The 19115-nt window shown below is 46.8% G+C and overlaps 1 protein-coding gene across 2 annotated transcripts in view; it reads right to left on the reverse strand.

Moving 5' to 3' along the window:
• Window positions 1-1133: 1133 nt before the first annotated feature.
• Window positions 1134-19115, reverse strand: part of wnt5b (wingless-type MMTV integration site family, member 5b) — a 194659-nt gene continuing 176677 nt past the window's right edge. For both annotated transcript variants that reach the window (XM_071331831.1, XM_071331832.1), the window contains one exon: window positions 1134-4091. In XM_071331831.1, the coding sequence (XP_071187932.1) occupies window positions 3633-4091 (459 nt within the window). In that variant the 3' untranslated portion in view covers window positions 1134-3632. The remainder of the gene's footprint in view (window positions 4092-19115) is intronic.

A 19115-nucleotide genomic window follows, 5' to 3' on the forward strand; every position in this document is an offset into this window, starting at 1 on the left:
GATGCTAGGCTAGGTCTGACACTACTACTCCTACAGAGGAGACGCTAGGCTAGGTCTGACACTACTACTACTACAGAGGAGATGCTAGGCTAGGTCTGACACTACTCCTACAGAGGAGACGCTAGGCTAGGTCTGACACTACTCCTACAGAGGAGACGCTAGGCTAGGTCTGACACTACTCCTACAGAGGAGACGCTAGGCTAGGTCTGACACTACTCCTACAGAGGAGACGCTAGGCTAGGTCTGACACTACTCCTACAGAGGAGATGCTAGACTAGGTCTGACACTACTCCTACAGAGGAGACGCTAGGCTAGGTCTGACACTACTCCTACAGAGGAGACGCTAGGCTAGGTTAGCCATGATTCCTACAGAGGAGAAAAGAGAGTTGCTAGACTAGGTTAGCCATGACTAATACAGAGGAGAGGAGATGCTAGGCTAGGTTAGCCAGGACTCCAACAGAGGAGAAGAGAGAGATGCTAGGCTAGGTTAGCCATGACTAATATAGAGGAGAGGAGATGCTAGGCTAGGATAGCCATGTGCTACAGCATATGCCTGCTGCTGCTGCTATTCTGTCTTTTGTTTACAATAGTTCTAAGCATAATTTTACATTTACATTTAAGTCATTTAGCAGACGCTCTTATCCAGAGCGACTTACAAGTTGGATGTATTGCTTGCTATATTATGAATGGCTATTGGTAGTATTTTTCCCACTCGAGGTGCACACAACTTAAAGGGATATTTTGGCACTTTATCTACTTCCCCAGAGTCCGATGAACTCATAGATACTGTTTGTATGTCTCTGTGTCCAGTATGAAGGAAGTTAGAGGTAGTTTTGTGAGCCAATGCTAACTAGCGTTAGCACAATGACTAAGTATATGGGTAAAATCCCGGAAGTATTGTTTTAATGTGTCATAAAACATTATTGATAATGAGAGGCCACACACACACACACACACACACACACACACACACACACACACACACACACACACACACACACACACACACACACACACACACACACACACACACACACACACACACACACACACACAAATGAAGACACAGTAGGCCTCTTCAGCCTCCCTGTCACTAGAAGGGCATCATGAGAGGATTAGGAAAACACTTCTACTTATTATAATCATCACTATTATTGGTTTAATATGACTGTTTTGAAGTGGGGGGGGATAATACAATATACACATGGAGAATATTAATGGATCACATCACGACAACAATCTTTCAGAGAGAATAATATAGACAAGAACACACTCTGAGAGACCTGGAGTCTGTATGTTGTAAAAGTGTCATTATCTGCATATAAGGATAAGGTCTGCTGATATTTACATGAGTAGTACTTTGCCACAACACTCATTGGATGACAAAGGAAAGGCTTGTCTGTCATTGGCTGAAGAGTGGGCAGCGTTTGGCAGAGATTGGACAATAGATATTCCAAGCAGGAAGGAACCTCAGGGATAGAGGTTCAGCTGAACAACAAAGTCTAAAAGTGTGTGTCCCATATGACATCATATTCCCTATATAGTGCACTACTTTTGACCGGGGACCATAGGACTCTGGCAAAAAGTAGTGCACTACATAGGGAATAGGACGAAACCAAAGCCTCCGTGTCAAAAGACAGGATCATCAAAACAATACATATATGAAGTATAAAATGAAAAAGTAATTATTAATAAAATATAATTTTCAACTATTTCTATGTACCTCATCCCCACTATAATAATCTGCAGTCCTCCGAGTTCCTCCGTTCACTTTCTTCTGCCTTTTACAATTCATTCCCAGACATTTGAACTCTATAACACATTTGTTGCATCCTCCTAACAAAGCTTGGTAGCTGTGTGACTGTCATGACATTGGCTTAGAGACGGCTATTGGTATGGTCACAATAGCTGTGGCCCACCTGTTGAATAGAGAGATACAGCAGTCTGTTATTGAACAGCGAGGGGCCACGGGCCTGTGATCAGTAATTCAGTCCATGACAACGTAATGATGCTGTTAGATGATAGAACAGCATGAATCTAAAGGTAGAGTAAGAGGTCTATGTATTGTAGAAGGACTCAGGTGTTTCCTCTCTCTCTTCTTCTCTTTTCTCAATATGTCCAGCCAAGGTCTCAGAGTCCTCCTCCCTTCAATCAACACAATCCTTAATCTTCTTGTCCTCTGGGACTCACATGGTCCCTATAAGTTACACGGAGCTATGTTTGCTTTCTGTGCCCAAAGTCATGAGCTGTGCTGTCTTCCAGGCTAGAGGTTCCAAACTCAACAGTTCATGTGTGAGGTGGTGTCCTTTGGCTTGGACTGGTGGTTTCTAAGAGCTCTAGCAGGGTGATGAAATAAGGGTGATGAAAAGAGGGTGAGACGTAAAACAGAATGCAGAACCAACCTATGGTGGGAAGGGTGGAGAAGAGAGGAGTGAGTGGAAGAGGAGGTGAAAGGAGCTTTGGCACAGTTCATTGGGATCCATCCCTTTCTAGTCTTTCTCTCCTTCTCCTTCTCTTTCCCTTTCCCTTTCCCTCTCTCTCTCTCCCTCCCTCTCTCTCTCTCTCTCTCTCTCTCTGACTTCCTCGCTCTCTCGTTTTGAAGAGTCTGTAAAGTAAGAGGAGTCTATCCAGCCTCCCCCTCCCATTCCACCAACCAGGGAACAAGGATACTTGTGACATCACTTCCTGGTCGTCACTGCACGAGCCACCAATCAGGGGACAGTTGCGAAGGAGAGAGGAAGCAAATGGCCGACCAGTAGACAACAAACAAAACGAACAGCCTTTCTGTTTTGCATTCGCCTGCTTGTCGGTCAAGTCCTCCCTCAGGCAGCTTGAGTCATATAAAAGTCTCATTCAATTACTAGCAACGCATTTTTTTACTTTATTTATTTATATATTTCATGATTTCTTTTTATTTATTTATTATTGTTATATAATCTTACACCCCTCATGGGTTACATGTCCTTCCATTCCAGCCCCTCCCTACCCCATCGTCCAGACTCCCTCCCTTCCCCATGAGGAACTGTCCGTCCGTCCATCCATCGCCCAGTCTCCCTCCCTTCCCCATGTGGAACTGTCCGTCCGTCGATCGTCCAGACTCCCTCCCTTCCCCATGTGGAACTGTCCGTCCGTCCGTCCATCGTCCAGTCTCCCTCCCTTCCCCAAGTGGAACTGTCCGTCCGTCCGTCCGTCCGTCGTCCAGACTCCCTCCCTTCCCCATGTGGAACTGTCCGTCCGTCCGTCCATCGTCCAGACTCCCTCCCTTCCCCATGTGGAACTGTCCGTCTGTCCATCCATCGTCCAGTCTCCCTCCCCTCCCCATGTGGAACTGTCCGTTCGTCCGTCCATCGTCCAGACTCCCTCCCTTCCCCATGTGGAACTGTCCGTCCGTCCATCGTCCAGTCTCCCTTCCTTCCCCATGTGGAACTGTCCGTCCGTCCGTCCGTCCGTCCGTCCATCGTCCAGTCTCCCTTCCTTCCCCATGTGGAACTGTCCGTCCGTCCGTCCGTCGTCCAGACTCCCTTCCTTACCCATGTGGAACTGTCCGTCCGTCCATCGTCCAGACTCCCTCCCTTCCCCATGTGGAACTGTCCGTCCGTCCGTCCGTCCGTCGTCCAGACTCCCTTCCTTCCCTACTTGCAGACAAACTGATCCACCAGTGAAGTGCACCTCTTACACTTGACATAACAACACCAGTGAAACTTGCAGTGACATCTCTCATGCTTATAGGTCTTGAACTGATCGTATCCTCTCCCGCAGCACATGAGTTCACAGCCATCCATCCCCTCTGACGTCTTGTTACAGAGTCTCCCCAGGGTTCCCATGGAGCCGGTGGTGTCGTTCTTCAGACAGTAGTCTGGGCTCTGGTCGGTGTAGACCAGATCCTCCGGGGTGGGGACGTTGAAGCGTTTATCGACCTGCTCCAGTTTTCCTTTGCGTCCGATGCGCATGGCGGCGGCGCTGTCGTACTTCTCCTTCAGAAACTCTCCGACGCGGCGGAAGTCTGCCAGCTGGAGCCAGCACGTCTTCAGACTACAGGAACCGGACACGCCGTGACACTTACACGCCACGTTGGCCAGGTTATACACCGACTGGAAGAGGAGAGAGAGAGAGGGAGGTTAGTAATGGTCCAGGAATACTTCAAATACATTACACATGAAGAGCTTGAAAACTCTGTTCATTAACCTAACCTTGCACTTCCTGCCACTTATTAAGCATGCATTCTGACTGTGTGGAGTTTGGTTGCTTTCTGGTAGATTGGTGTGACACAGCTGTCCTCTAGTGGCTGAATTAAAACATTACACCCTGAGAATGCCTATTCCTCTTAACACAGCAGAGCACTGCCAGAGAGAGCCCCAGGGTGTTTCACTTTACACTCTTGTCTAACAGAGAGGCAGCAAGGGGGAGTGTTTTGGGAAACATTGGGGGGGACTGGATAATGGGGAATGGAGAATGGAGAATGGAGAATGGATAATGGAGAATGGAGAATGAATAATGGCCATTCGGTCCTAACATACATAACAAACCTTTAGTTTAGTGGACTAAAAGCTTCCCGCTGATCTACACAGAGAAGCTCCCAGCTGGTTCAATACCACAACCTAAACTAAACAAACAGTTGACTTTGAAATAACACACAGAGTCAGCAGAGAAAATGTACCTATTGTCCAAACTAGTCAGACAATTCCACACTGTACATATAGACTTTGGGATCAAGGTGAAGGTGGGTAGAGAGTTCAAACAGTCACTGACCATTAGATACGGCCCTTAGAGGACATGTCTGAAGCACAAGACACACAACGCACACACACACACACACACACACACACACACACACACACACACACACACACACACACACACACACACACACACACACACACACACACACACACACACACACACACACACACACACACACACACACACAGACATTCTCTTAAGCATGACTAAAGTAAATAAACATGACTTAAAAGCAACAGACTGTCTTTAAAAATCCCAAATACTAACTTTACAAGCTTGACTTACAAAAATGACTTCTGGTGTTGCTGATATTTTTCTTTTATTGGATTTACAAGCAGTCATCTGAGGAGTGACATTAAACTAGTGGAAAACAGAGAGGATGCCTGGTGACTTTAAACTAGTGGAAAACAGAGAGGACGACTGGTGACATTAAACTAGTGGAAAACAGAGAGGACGACTGGTGACATTAAACTAGTGGAAAACAGAGAGGACGACTGGTGATATTAAACTAGTGGAAAACAGAGAGGACGACTGGTGACATTAAACTAGTGGAAAACAGAGAGGACGACTGGTGATATTAAACTAGTGGAAAACAGAGAGGACGACTGGTGACATTAAACTAGTGGAAAACAGAGAGGACGACTGGTGACATTAAACTAGTGGAAAACAGAGAGGACGACTGGTGATATTAAACTAGTGGAAAACAGAGAGGACGACTGGTGATATTAAACTAGTGGAAAACAGAGAGGACGACTGGTGACATTAAACTAGTGGAAAACAGAGAGGACGACTGGTGATATTAAACTAGTGGAAAACAGAGATGACGAATGGTGATATTAAACTAGTGGAAAACAGAGAGGATGACTGGTGATATTAAACTAGTGGAAAACAGAGAGGATGACTGGTGATATTAAACTAGTGGAAAACAGAGAGGACGACTGGTGACATTAAACTAGTGAAAAACAGAGAGGACGACTGGTGATATTAAACTAGTGGAAAACAGAGAGGACGACTGGTGATATTAAACTAGTGGAAAACAGAGAGGACGACTGGTGATATTAAACTAGTGGAAAACAGAGAGGATGACTGGTGACATTAAACTAGTGGAAAACAGAGAGGACGACTGGTGATATTAAACTAGTGGAAAACAGAGAGGATGACTGGTGATATTAAACTAGTGGAAAACAGAGAGGACGACTGGTGACATTAAACTAGTGGAAAACAGAGAGGACGACTGGTGATATTAAACTAGTGAAAAACAGAGAGGACGACTGGTGACATTAAACTAGTGGAAAACAGAGAGGACGACTGGTGATATTAAACTAGTGGAAAACAGAGAGGACGACTGGTGACATTAAACTAGTGGAAAACAGAGAGGACGACTGGTGACATTAAACTAGTGGAAAACAGAGAGGATGACTGGTGATATTAAACTAGTGGAAAACAGAGAGGACGACTGGTGACATTAAACTAGTGAAAAACAGAGAGGACGACTGGTGATATTAAACTAGTGAAAAACAGAGGAAACACAAAGGGTGTAGCAGCCTCCTGCTGGGCCTGGAGGACTGACCGGTTGTCACACACACGCTCACATGCCTGATGCACACACACGCTCACATGCCTGATGCACACACACGCTCACATGCCTGATGCACACACACGCTCACATGCCTGATGCACACGTGTGTTTAGAAACGTGTCCATGTGATCAAGCAGTGAACCAAATATCCGACACAAAAGCGAAGCTTATGAATAAATACCAGAGACAGGCTCCTCAAGTGAGAAAGAGAAAGGGACAGAGAAGTGAGAGAGAGGAGAGGAGAGGAGTGAGGGATAGAGGGAGTGGGAGAGAGAAAAGAGAGGATAGGAGTGAGGGATAGAGGGAGTGAGAGAGAGGAGAGGAGAGGAGCGAGGGATAGAGGGAGTGGGAGACTATTTAGAGGTCTTTGTGTCTGTGCAGTGTCCTGTGGGCCCCATGACCTTAACCACTGGGCATGATGACATCAAAGCACCCATTCATCACTCCTTTCGCTCTTTCTCTTTCGCTCTCTCCCTTTCTCTTTCCCTGCCTCTCTTTCGCTCTCTCCCTTTCTCTTTCCCTGCCTCTCTTTCTCTTTCCCTGCCTCTCTTTTGCTGTATCTCTCTCATTCTCTTCCCTGCATATAGCTTCCCTCCATAGAGCTTCTCTCCATATAGCTTCTCTCCATATAGCTTCCCTGCATATAGCTTCCCTCCATAGAGCTTCTCTCCATAGAGCTTCTCTCCATATAGCTTCCCTCCATATAGCTTTTTCTCCATATAGCTTCCCTGCATATAGCTTCCCTCCATAGAGCTTCCCTCCATATAGCTTCCCTCCATAGAGCTTCTCTCCATAGAGCTTCCCTCCATATAGCTTCCCTCCATAGAGCTTCTCTCCATAGAGCTTCCCTCCATAGAGCTTCTCTCCATATAGCTTCCCTCCATATAGCTTCCCTCCATAGAGCTTCTCTCCATATAGCTTCCCTCCATAGAGCTTCCCTCCATATAGCTTCCCTCCATAGAGCTTCTCTCCATAGAGCTTCCCTCCATAGAGCTTCTCTCCATAGAGCTTCCCTCCATATAGCTTCCCTCCATAGAGCTTCCCTCCATAGAGCTTCTCTCCATATAGCTTCCCTCCATATAGCTTCTCTCCATAGAGCTTCCCTCCATATAGATTCCCTGAATATAGCTTCCCTCCAAATAGCTTCCCTCCAAATAGCTTCCTTGCATTCTTTTGTAAAGGAAGAGAAGTGGAGCACAGAAATACCTCTGCCCCCCACCCCCCTTCTCTATAGGCAGCTGTTGACACCCCCTCTGCATACCTGTTTGTTTACCCAGAGAGAGAGGAAGAGAGAGATACCTGATACCTTTCTAACACCTTTCCCCCAACAGCCTGTCAACTCCCACACCTGGATGACTGTGCACCTGCAAATCCAGGTTCTCTCTCTCTGGTATCCAAAAACGGAACTGGTTATTACATTCTGAACCACAAGGGGGCGATAACTCCCATTCATACTTGTGGCTTCACTGCTTGAGGCTATCCAAGGCCACTAACTCAACACAAAGTGTAACACAAATCCTTCTCACCCTTTTGTGACGATCATGGCTAGTTTGTATACGGCTTATGTCAATTTGACGTCAAAAGTAGATTTTTGTTTTAGCATTTTAGCTAACCCTTTTCCAAACCTTGACCTAATTATCCTAACCTGCAACGTTAATTCTCCTAACCTGCTACGTAAGTTCTCCTAACCTGCTACGTAAGTTCTCCTAACCCGCTACGTAAGTTCTCCTAACCTGCTACGTAGGTTCTCCTTACCCGCTACATAAGTTCTCCTAACCTGCTACATAAGTTCTCCTAACCTGCTATGTAAGTTCTCCTAACCTGCTACGTAAGTTCTCCTAACCCGCTACATAAGTTCTCCTAACCCGCTATGTAAGTTCTCCTAACCTGCTACATAAGTTCTCCTAACCCGCTACGTAAGTTATCCTAACCCGCTACGTAAGTTATCCTAACCCGCTACGTAAGTTCTCCTAACCCGCTATGAAAAGTCAATTCTGATCAATTCTGACATTAGCTGTATGCCTTTTAGCCAAAGTCTTCTCTCACCCCTTCCCTCTCAACTCTCACCCTGTCCCTCTCACCCCTCACCCCTCCTACTACCCAGCAGGGATACCACTCTGCACCCTGCAATCCAGGATATGACCCCTGACCTTTCTAGAACTCTGGAGCCTTCTACAGCATTCTATCCCCCATTACGCATAGTGAACTGGGTCAGAGGGGGTCTAACATAAGGATTCATAGGGGCCTTTCAGAAAACTTCTCTTAGCCACCCTCATTATAAAAAGATCCACTGAAGTCAACCTAAAGCACTTACCGTACACCGTCATCTATGCAGACCTGGTTAAATGAGAAGCATACTTGACTCAGGGGCTTTCAAGCTCATGTTTCCATTCTCTTCTTGACTGAGGAGTTAACTCCAGGGTCTAATAGGGTTATAATGGTCTGTGTGTCAGAGAGGACTGTGTTGGCCATAGTGTCTCCTGTCCTCGTCTGTCCTCGTCTGTCCTTACAGCTGTTTAACCTGCTGGGTGCATCTACACTGGAGCTGACGTCACACACGCACGCACGCACGCACGCACGCACACACACACACACACACACACACACACACACACACACACACACACACACACACACACACACACACACACACACACACACACAGACACACACACACACACAGTGGGCATGCTTCCCGGATCAGGCACAATAGGGCCAGCTCAGACAGCGTGAAAGGTGAGAGGGAGGGGAAGGGAGGGAGGGGTAAGTAAATAAACCCCCCCCCCCAAAGGTGAGGAGATAAGAGAGGGAATAGAGGAGGGGGGAGAAAGGGGGGACTATCAAGGAGTAAAAGAGAACAAGTATTACCATCAGAACAGTACTGGTCATTCCAGTGACACGTTCACTGCTATCAACGTTTCAAGATGACAGTAATATTCAGCATCGCTTCTGAAGTCTTGTTTCTCACAAAGAGAGTGAAGGGAAGTGTGACTGACATTCCAAAGTGCAGAGACCCCAAACCTGCTTCGCCAGGTGTGTGTGTGTGTGTGTGGACGTGTCTAACTATAGAAGAGTAAACAAACAAACATTTGACAAACTGGGGACATTTTGTTGGTCCCCACAAGGTCAAACGCTTTTTCTAGGGAGTTTAGGGTTAAGGTTAGAATTAGGTTTAGGGTTAGGAGCTAGGGTTAGTTTTAGGTTTAGGAGCTAGGGTTTAGGGTTAAGGTTAGGTTTTTGGGTTAAGGTTAGGGTTAAGGTTAGGGTAAGGGTACAGGTTAGGGGTTAAGGAAAATAGGATTTTGAATGGGACTGAATTGTATATCCCCACAAGGTTAGCTGCACAAGACTGTGTGTGTGTGTGTGTGTGTGTGTGTGTGTGTGTGTGTGTGTGTGTGTGTGTGTGTGTGTGTGTGTGTGTGTGTGTGTGTGTGTGTGTGTGTGTGTGTGTGTCAGACAGCTCCGTTTTTGATGTGTGTGGCAGAGAGACACTGAGCCCACGAGACTGGAACGGTGCAACCTCCCTCACACACCCAGCTAGTGTCACTGTCTCCCCCCGTCTCCCCCCCGTCTCTCCCCCATGTCTCTCCCCTTGTCTCTCCCCGTTTCCCTGTCACGGAGCCCAGACGGCTAAGGGGTCCATCAGGCTGTGACTTCCCAGATACGCCCCTGTCACTTCCACAAAAGGCCCTGGTCCCTCCCGGCCCCCTCCATCCCCTCCTCACTGCCTGGCCCCCCGCTCCCTCCCTCCCGGCCCCCTCCATCCCCTCCTCACTGCCTGGCCCCCCGCTCCCTCCCTCCCTCCCTCCCTCCCTCCCCCCCCGGCCCCCTCCATCCCCTCCTCACTCCCTGGCCCCCCGCTCCCTCCCTCCCTCCCTCCCTCCCGGCCCCCTCCATCCCCTCCTCACTCCCTGGCCCCCCCCTCCCTCCCTCCCTCCCTCCCTCCCCCCCCGGCCCCCTCCATCCCCTCCTCACTCCCTGGCCCCCCGCTCCCTCCCTCCCTCCCTCCCTCCCGGCCCCCTCCATCCCCTCCTCACTCCCTGGCCCCCCGCTCCCTCCCTCCCTCCCTCCCTCCCTCCCTCCCGGCCCCCTCCATCCCCTCCTCACTCCCTGGCCCCCTGCTCCCTCCCTCCCTCCCTCCCGGCCCGTCCATGCAAGACAAATCCCTGGCAGGACAGGCCTGGCAGGACAGCCAGCTAGTTACCGAGAGAAGAGAGAGATTTCAGAGAAGAGAAAGGAAGTTAAAGAGACACCCTGAAGAACAGAGAGATGAGAACAGATGAAACGGACCGCACCCTGTTCACCCATCCCTCTCATCCCGTCTTCCGTCTGGGCCGGACGACAACAATAACACAGAGAAAAACCCTTGTCACTCAAACCTACTGAGCCCATAATCTTACACGCTCCCGAGAGGGGGGGGGGGTTCAAGGCGCTCTGTCAAAGTATCAGATACGGGTTGAGGCTCATTGGCCAGGTTGAAAACCCAAAACCCTCTGAGCTAATGGATTAGATGTAATCTCCTCTACCCTTACCAAATGGTGCCCCCGTCACACACACACACACACACACACACACACACACACACACACACACACACACACACACACACACACACACACACACACACACACACACACACACACACACACACACACACACACACACACACACACCCAGTCTCACACACACACACACACACCCAGTCTCACACACACACACACACCCAGTCTCACACACACACACACCCAGTCTCACACACACACACACCCAGTCTCACACACACACACACACACACACACACACACACACACACACACACACACACACACACACACACACACACACACACACACACACACACACACACACACACACACACACACACACACACACACACACACCCTTCCCTTCTCTCCTATATGGCCCCACAGGGACCCTCAGCAGCACCCTATTCTCCCCAGGCCTTGACCCCATGACCTCTGTGGAACTCTAGATACACACACACACACACACACACACACACACACACACACACACACACACACACACACACACACACACACACACACACACACACACACACACACCCACACACACACACACACCCTTCCCTTCTCTCCTATATGGCCCCACAGGGACCCTCAGCAGCACCCTATTCTCCCCAGGCCTTGACCCCATGACCTCTGTGGACACACACACACACACACACACACACACACACACACACACACACACACACACACACACACACACACACACACACACACACACACACACTCCCATAACCAGTGAGAGAGGGCCTGTAAGACTGTAAACAGTTTAAATAAATCCTGCAGTCTACTTAAAGACCACCATATGTTCAACAGACCTCCAGATTCAGATGACCTCCTGTACTGGTACCACGAGGCAGATTGACCTTTTACCAGACCAGAGGGCTGCATCCCAAATGGCACCCTATTCCCTATAGAGCTCTGGTAGTAGTGCAGGGATAAAGGGAATAGGGTGTGATTGGGATTGTACACCATTTATTTTTAATAGTGGAGAGGAGGGTTACAGAGAGAGAGACAGAGAGAGACAGAGAGAGACAGAGAGAGAGAGAGAGAGAGAGAGAGAGAGAGAGAGAGAGAGAGAGAGAGAGAGAGAGAGAGAGAGAGAGAGAGAGAGAGAGAGAGAGAGAGAGAGAGAGAGAGAGAGAGAGGGGATGGATTATGGCTGCATCCCAATCGGTATCCTATTCCCTTTATAGTGCACTACTTATCCCAAGCGTCAGTTTTTCCGGACAGAAGGATGAGAGAGAAAGAGGGATGGAGGGATGGGAGAGTGATAAGCCGGTGGGGGCATTAATAACCACCTGGATGTGTCAAAGGGCATCGTCGCAAAACGCAGCGCACCTCTGTCCTCTCTGCCTTTCACACCCTCTCTCTCTGTCTCTCTGTCCTCTCTGCCTTTCACACCCTCTCTCTCTGTCTCTCTGTCCTCTCTGCCTTTCACACCCTCTCTCTCTCTCTCTCTGTCCTCTCTGCCTTTCACACCCTCTCTCTCTGTCTCTCTGTCCTCTCTGCCTTTCACACCCTCTCTCTCTATCTGTCCTCTCTGCCTTTCACACCCTTTCTCTCTCTCTGTCCTCTCTGCCTTTCACACCCTCTCTCTCTCTCTGTCCTCTCTGCCTTTCACACACTCTCTCTCTCTCTGTCCTCTCTGCCTTTCACACCCTCTCTCTCTCTGTCTTCACTCCATTCTCCCTCTCTTTCTCTCCACCCCCCCCCCCCCCCCCTGCTTCCTCTCTATCTCTCTCTGAATAGCATTAGTCTTGAGGGTGAAATGACTGTCAAGACTATAATGCTCCTGGCCTCTCCTCTGAACTGTCGGTCTTTCTGTGAGCTCTGTGAGTCTTTCTCTGTGGTGATGAATGTCAACAGTGCCGTGTTTGTTTTGGGAGGTATTAACGCTTTTAGCTTAACACACAGACACACGGAGACAGACTCCTCCCTAAACACATCCCCAGCTCTTAGAGCGGGAGGGCGGGCAGGGAGACAGGTTCAGACCAGACCTCCATCGGTTCTTTTGAAAACCTCAGGTCACTCCGGAGGGCGGAGAAAGAGAGGGAGATGAAAGGAATAAGAAATCAAATCGGCCTGGAAATGTCAAGTTCACTATAAAGCAGGCAGGCAGTGGTTAAGTCTCTATAACTAACTGTGGATACAGGCAGTGGTTAAGTCTCTATAACTAACTGTGGATTCAGACAGTGGTTAAGTCTCTATAACTAACTGTGGATTTAGACAGTGGTTAAGTCTCTATAACTAACTGTGGATTTAGACAGTGGTTAAGTCTCTATAACTAACTGTGGATTCAGACAGTGGTTAAGTCTCTATAACTAACTGTGGATTTAGACAGTGGTTAAGTCTCTATAACTAACTGTGGATTCAGACAGTGGTTAAGTCTCTATAACTAACTGTGGATTTAGACAGTGGTTAAGTCTCTATAACTAACTGTGGATTTAGACAGTGGTTAAGTCTCTATAACTAACTGTGGATTTAGACAGTGGTTAAGTCTCTATAACTAACTGTGGATTTAGACAGTGGTTAAGTCTCTATAACTAACTGTGGATTTAGACAGTGGTTAAGTCTCTATAACTAACTGTGGATTCGGGCAGTGGTTAAGTCTCTATAACTAACTGTGGATTTAGACAGTGGTTAAGTCTCTATAACTAACTGTGGATTTAGACAGTGGTTAAGTCTCTATAACTAACTGTGGATACAGGCAGTGGTTAAGTCTCTATAACTAACTGTGGATTCGGGCAGTGGTTAAGTCTCTATAACTAACTGTGGATTCGGGCGGTGGTTAAGTCTCTATAACTAACTGTGGATTCAGGCAGTGGTTAAGTCTCTATAACTAACTGTGGATTTAGACAGTGGTTAAGTCTCTATAACTAACTGTGGATTTAGACAGTGGTTAAGTCTCTATAACTAACTGTGGATACAGGCAGTGGTTAAGTCTCTATAACTAACTGTGGATTCGGGCAGTGGTTAAGTCTCTATAACTAACTGTGGATTCGGGCGGTGGTTAAGTCTCTATAACTAACTGTAGATTCAGGCAGTGGTTAAGTCTCTATAACTAACTGTGGATTCAGACAGTGGTTAAGTCTCTATAACTAACTGTGGATTCATGCAGTGGTTAAGTCTCTATAACTAACTGTGGATTTAGACAGTGGTTAAGTCTCTATAACTAACTGTGGATTCAGGCAGTGGTTAAGTCTCTATAACTAACTGTGGATACAGGCAGTGGTTAAGTCTCTATAACTAACTGTGGATTCAGACAGTGATTAAGTCTCTATAACTAACTGTGGATTTAGACAGTGGTTAAGTCTCTATAACTAACTGTGGATTTAGACAGTGGTTAAGTCTCTATAACTAACTGTGGATTCGGGCAGTGGTTAAGTCTCTATAACTAACTGTGGATTTAGACAGTGGTTAAGTCTCTATAACTAACTGTGGATTTAGACAGTGGTTAAGTCTCTATAACTAACTGTGGATACAGGCAGTGGTTAAGTCTCTATAACTAACTGTGGATTCGGGCAGTGGTTAAGTCTCTATAACTAACTGTGGATTCAGGCAGTGGTTAAGTCTCTATAACTAACTGTGGATTCGGGCGGTGGTTAAGTCTCTATAACTAACTGTGGATTCAGGCAGTGGTTAAGTCTCTATAACTAACTGTGGATTTAGACAGTGGTTAAGTCTCTATAACTAACTGTGGATTTAGACAGTGGTTAAGTCTCTATAACTAACTGTGGATACAGGCAGTGGTTAAGTCTCTATAACTAACTGTGGATTCGGGCAGTGGTTAAGTCTCTATAACTAACTGTGGATTCGGGCGGTGGTTAAGTCTCTATAACTAACTGTGGATTCAGGCAGTGGTTAAGTCTCTATAACTAACTGTGGATTCAGACAGTGGTTAAGTCTCTATAACTAACTGTGGATTCGGGCAGTGGTTAAGTCTCTATAACTAACTGTGGATTCATGCAGTGGTTAAGTCTCTATAACTAACTGTGGATTCATGCAGTGGTTAAGTCTCTATAACTAACTGTGGATTTAGCCAGTGGTTAAGTCTCTATAACTAACTGTGGATTCAGGCAGTGGTTAAGTCTCTATAACTAACTGTGGATACAGGCAGTGGTTAAGTCTCTATAACTAACTGTGGATTCAGACAGTGGTTAAGTCTCTATAACTAACTGTGGATTTAGACAGTGGTTAAGTCTCTATAACTAACTGTGGATTTAGACAGTGGTTAAGTCTCTATAACTAACTGTGGATTTAGACAGTGGTTAAGTCTCTATAACTAACTGTGGATTTAGACAGTGGTTAAGTCTCTATAACTAACTGTGGATTCGGGCAGTGGTTAAGTCTCTATAACTAACTGTGGATTTAGACAGTGGTTAAGTCTCTATAACTAACTGTGGATTTAGACAGTGGTTAAGTCTCTATAACTAACTGTGGATACAGGCAGTGGTTAAGTCTCTATAACTAACTGTGGATTCGGGCAGTGGTTAAGTCTCTATAACTAACTGTGGATTCGGGCGGTGGTTAAGTCTCTATAACTAACTGTGGATTCAGGCAGTGGTTAAGTCTCTATAACTAACTGTGGATTTAGACAGTGGTTAAGTCTCTATAACTAACTGTGGATACAGGCAGTGGTTAAGTCTCTATAACTAACTGTGGATTTAGACAGTGGTTAAGTCTCTATAACTAACTGTGGATTCGGGCGGTGGTTAAGTCTCTATAACTAACTGTGGATTCAGGCAGTGGTTAAGTCTCTATAACTAACTGTGGATTCAGGCAGTGGTTAAGTCTCTATAACTAACTGTGGATACAGGCAGTGGTTAAGTCTCTATAACTAACTGTGGATTCATGCAGTGGTTAAGTCTCTATAACTAACTGTGGATACAGGCAGTGGTTAAGTCTCTATAACTAACTGTGGATTCGGACAGTGGTTAAGTCTCTATAACTAACTGTGGATACAGGCAGTGGTTAAGTCTCTATAACTAACTGTGGATTCAGGCAGTGGTTAAGTCTCTATAACTAACTGTGGATACAGGCAGTGGTTAAGTCTCTATAACTAACTGTGGATTCAGGCAGTGGTTAAGTCTCTATAACTAACTGTGGATACAGGCAGTGGTTAAGTCTCTATAACTAACTGTGGATACAGGCAGTGGTTAAGTCTCTATAACTAACTGTGGATTCGGGCAGTGGTTAAGTCTCTATAACTAACTGTGGATTTAGACAGTGGTTAAGTCTCTATAACTAACTGTGGATACAGGCAGTGGTTAAGTCTCTATAACTAACTGTGGATACAGGCAGTGGTTAAGTCTCTATAACTAACTGTGGATACAGGCAGTGGTTAAGTCTCTATAACTAACTGTGGATTCGGGTAGTGGGTCGGGGTGACTGGCCCCGTTACCTCTGAGGAATGTTCGGTGACCTTTTGACCCCACCAGACTCCAAGGGTGTTAGCCCCACTGACAGCACACACACACACACACACACACACACACACACACACACACACACACACACACACACACACACACACACACACACACACACACACACACACACACACACACACACACACACACACACACACACTATAGGCTGCAGCAGAGCAGAGGCCATTTGGTGCTCCCAATAAATTATTTACCCCCCTACCCTTCCCCCTACTCTATCCCCCTACCCTCCCTACCCTACCCCCTACCTTACCTGTCTCTACCCCAACCCCTACCCTAACCCCTATCCGTTCCTACCATCTACCCTACCTGTCCCCACCCTACCTGTCCCTACCTCCTACCCTACCTTACCTGTCCCTACCCCCTACCTTACCTGTCCCTACCCAACCTGTCCCTACCTCCTACCTTACCTGTCCCTACCCTACCTGTCCCTACCTCCTACCCTACCCCCTACCTTACATGTCCCTACCCCCTACCCGTCCCCACCCTACCCGTCCCTACCCTGTGTGTGTGTGTGTGTGTGTGTGTGTGTGTGTGTGTGTGTGTGTGTGTGTGTGTGTGTGTGTGTGTGTGTGTGTGTGTGTGTGTGTGTGTGTGTGTGTGTGTGTGTTGCCCCTTAGACATCCAGTCATGGTAGAGTTTTAGTCTGTGTCCCAAATGACACTCTATTCCCTATATAGTGCACTACTTTAGACCAGAGCCCTATTCCCTATATAGTAGACTACTTTAGACCAGAGCCCTATTCCCTATATAGTGCACTACTTTAGACCAGAGCCCTATTCCCTATATAGTACACTACTTTAGACCAGGGCCCTATTCCCTATATAGTGCACTACTTTAGACCTCGTATGGCCTTGATCAAAAATCCATTATTGATGTCACTTGTTAAATCCACTTCAATCAGTGTAGATGAAGGTTAAATAAATATTGTTTGAGACATGGATTGTGTATATGTGCCATTCAGAGGGTGAATTGAAGTGCCTCTGAACGAGGTATGGTAGTAGGTTCCAGGAGCACCGGTTTGAGTCAAGAACTGCAACGCTACCGGGCTTTTCACGCTCAACAGTTTCCCCGTGTGTATCAAGAATGGTCCACAACCCAAAGGACATCCAGCCAACTTGACACAACTGTGGTAAGCATTGGAGTCATCATGGGCCAGCCTCCCTGTAGAACTCTTTAGACACCTTGTACAGTCCATGCCCCGTCCGTGAATTGAGGCTGTTCTGAAGGCAAAAGGGGGTGCAACCCAATATTAGGATGGTGTTCCTAATGTTTTGTCCACTCAGAGCGAGAGGGGGAAAGGGGACCATGTGGGACTGAGTTTTAGAGCCTCTGGAGTTTAGTTTGTTAGTTTAGCCGGCGCTTTGGGTTTCCTCTAGGATCTCATTCACATATTGACCTTGCACGAAAATAAACCAACAATTACGAAGCTAAGTAAACCTTGGAGTTCTCTCTCTCTCTCTCTCTCTCTCTCTCTCTCCTCTCTCTCTCTCTCTCTCTCTCTCTCTCTCTCTCTCTCTCTTTCTCTCTCTCTCTCTCTCTCTCTCTCTCTCTCTCTCTCTCTCTCTCTCTCTCTCTTCTTTCTCTCTTTCTCTCCTCTCTCTCTCTCTCTCTCTCTCTCTCTCTTTCTCTCTTTCTCTCTCTCTCTCTCTCTCTCTCTCTCTCTCTCTCTCTCTCTCTCTCTCTCTCTCTCTCTCTAAGCAAACCATGGGGATGTTGTAAAAGGCACTGAGAGTGCTTCCTTCTTGTCTAGGAGCTACTCTTGTGTTTCTGGGCCCTCCTCCTGTCCAAATAAAGTGGTTCTTTATCTCATTCTTTTCTCTCTGCCTCTGCCTCTCCCTCCATCCGGGTCGGTCAGTCAAACCTTGTGGACCCCTGGATGGATAAACAGTACATAGTTCTGTACGCAACCCATACAGTACCAGTCAAACGTTTGGACACACCTACTCATTCAAGGTTTTTTCTTAATTTTTATTATTTTTTACCTTGTAGAATAATAGTGAAGACATCAACACTATGAAATAACACATATGGAAGTGTTAAACAAATCGAAATATATTTTTTATTTTAGATTCTTCAAAGTATCCACCCTTTGCCTTGATGACAGCTTTGCACACTCTTGGCATTCTCTCAACCAGCTTCACCTGGAATGCTTTTCCAACAGTCTTGAAGGAGTTCCCACATATGCTGAGCACTTGTTGGCTGCTTTTCCTTCACTCTGCGATCCAACTCATCCCAAACCATCTCAATTGAGTTGAGGTCAGGTGACTGTGGAGGCCATGTCATCTGATGCAGCACTCCATCCCTCTACGTCTTGGTCAAATAGCCCTGACGCAGCCTGGAGGTGTTTTTGGTCATTGTCCTGTTGAAAAAAAAATGATAGTCCCACTAAGCGCAAACCAGATGGGATGGCATATTGGTGCAGAATCCTGTGGTAGCCATGCTGGTTAAGTGTGCCTTGAATTCTAAATAAATTACAGACAATGTCACTAGAAAAGCACCCCCACAACATCACACCTCCTCCTCCATGCTTCACGGTGGGAACCACACATGAGGAGATCATCCATTCACCTCGTCTGTGTCTCACAAAGACATGGCGGTTGGAACCAAAAACCTCAAATTTGGATTCATCCGACCAAATTACTGATTTCCACCGGTCTAATGTCCATTGCTCATGTTTCTTGGCCCAAGTAAGTCTCTTCTTATTATTGGTGTCCTTTAGTAGTAGTTTCTTTGCAGCAATTCGACCATGAAGGCCTGATTCACGCAGTCTCCTCTGAACAGTTGATGTTGAGA

The sequence above is a fragment of the Salvelinus alpinus genome, chromosome 11, assembly GCF_045679555.1.
Source record: "Salvelinus alpinus chromosome 11, SLU_Salpinus.1, whole genome shotgun sequence".
Lineage (NCBI taxonomy): Eukaryota > Metazoa > Chordata > Actinopteri > Salmoniformes > Salmonidae > Salvelinus > Salvelinus alpinus.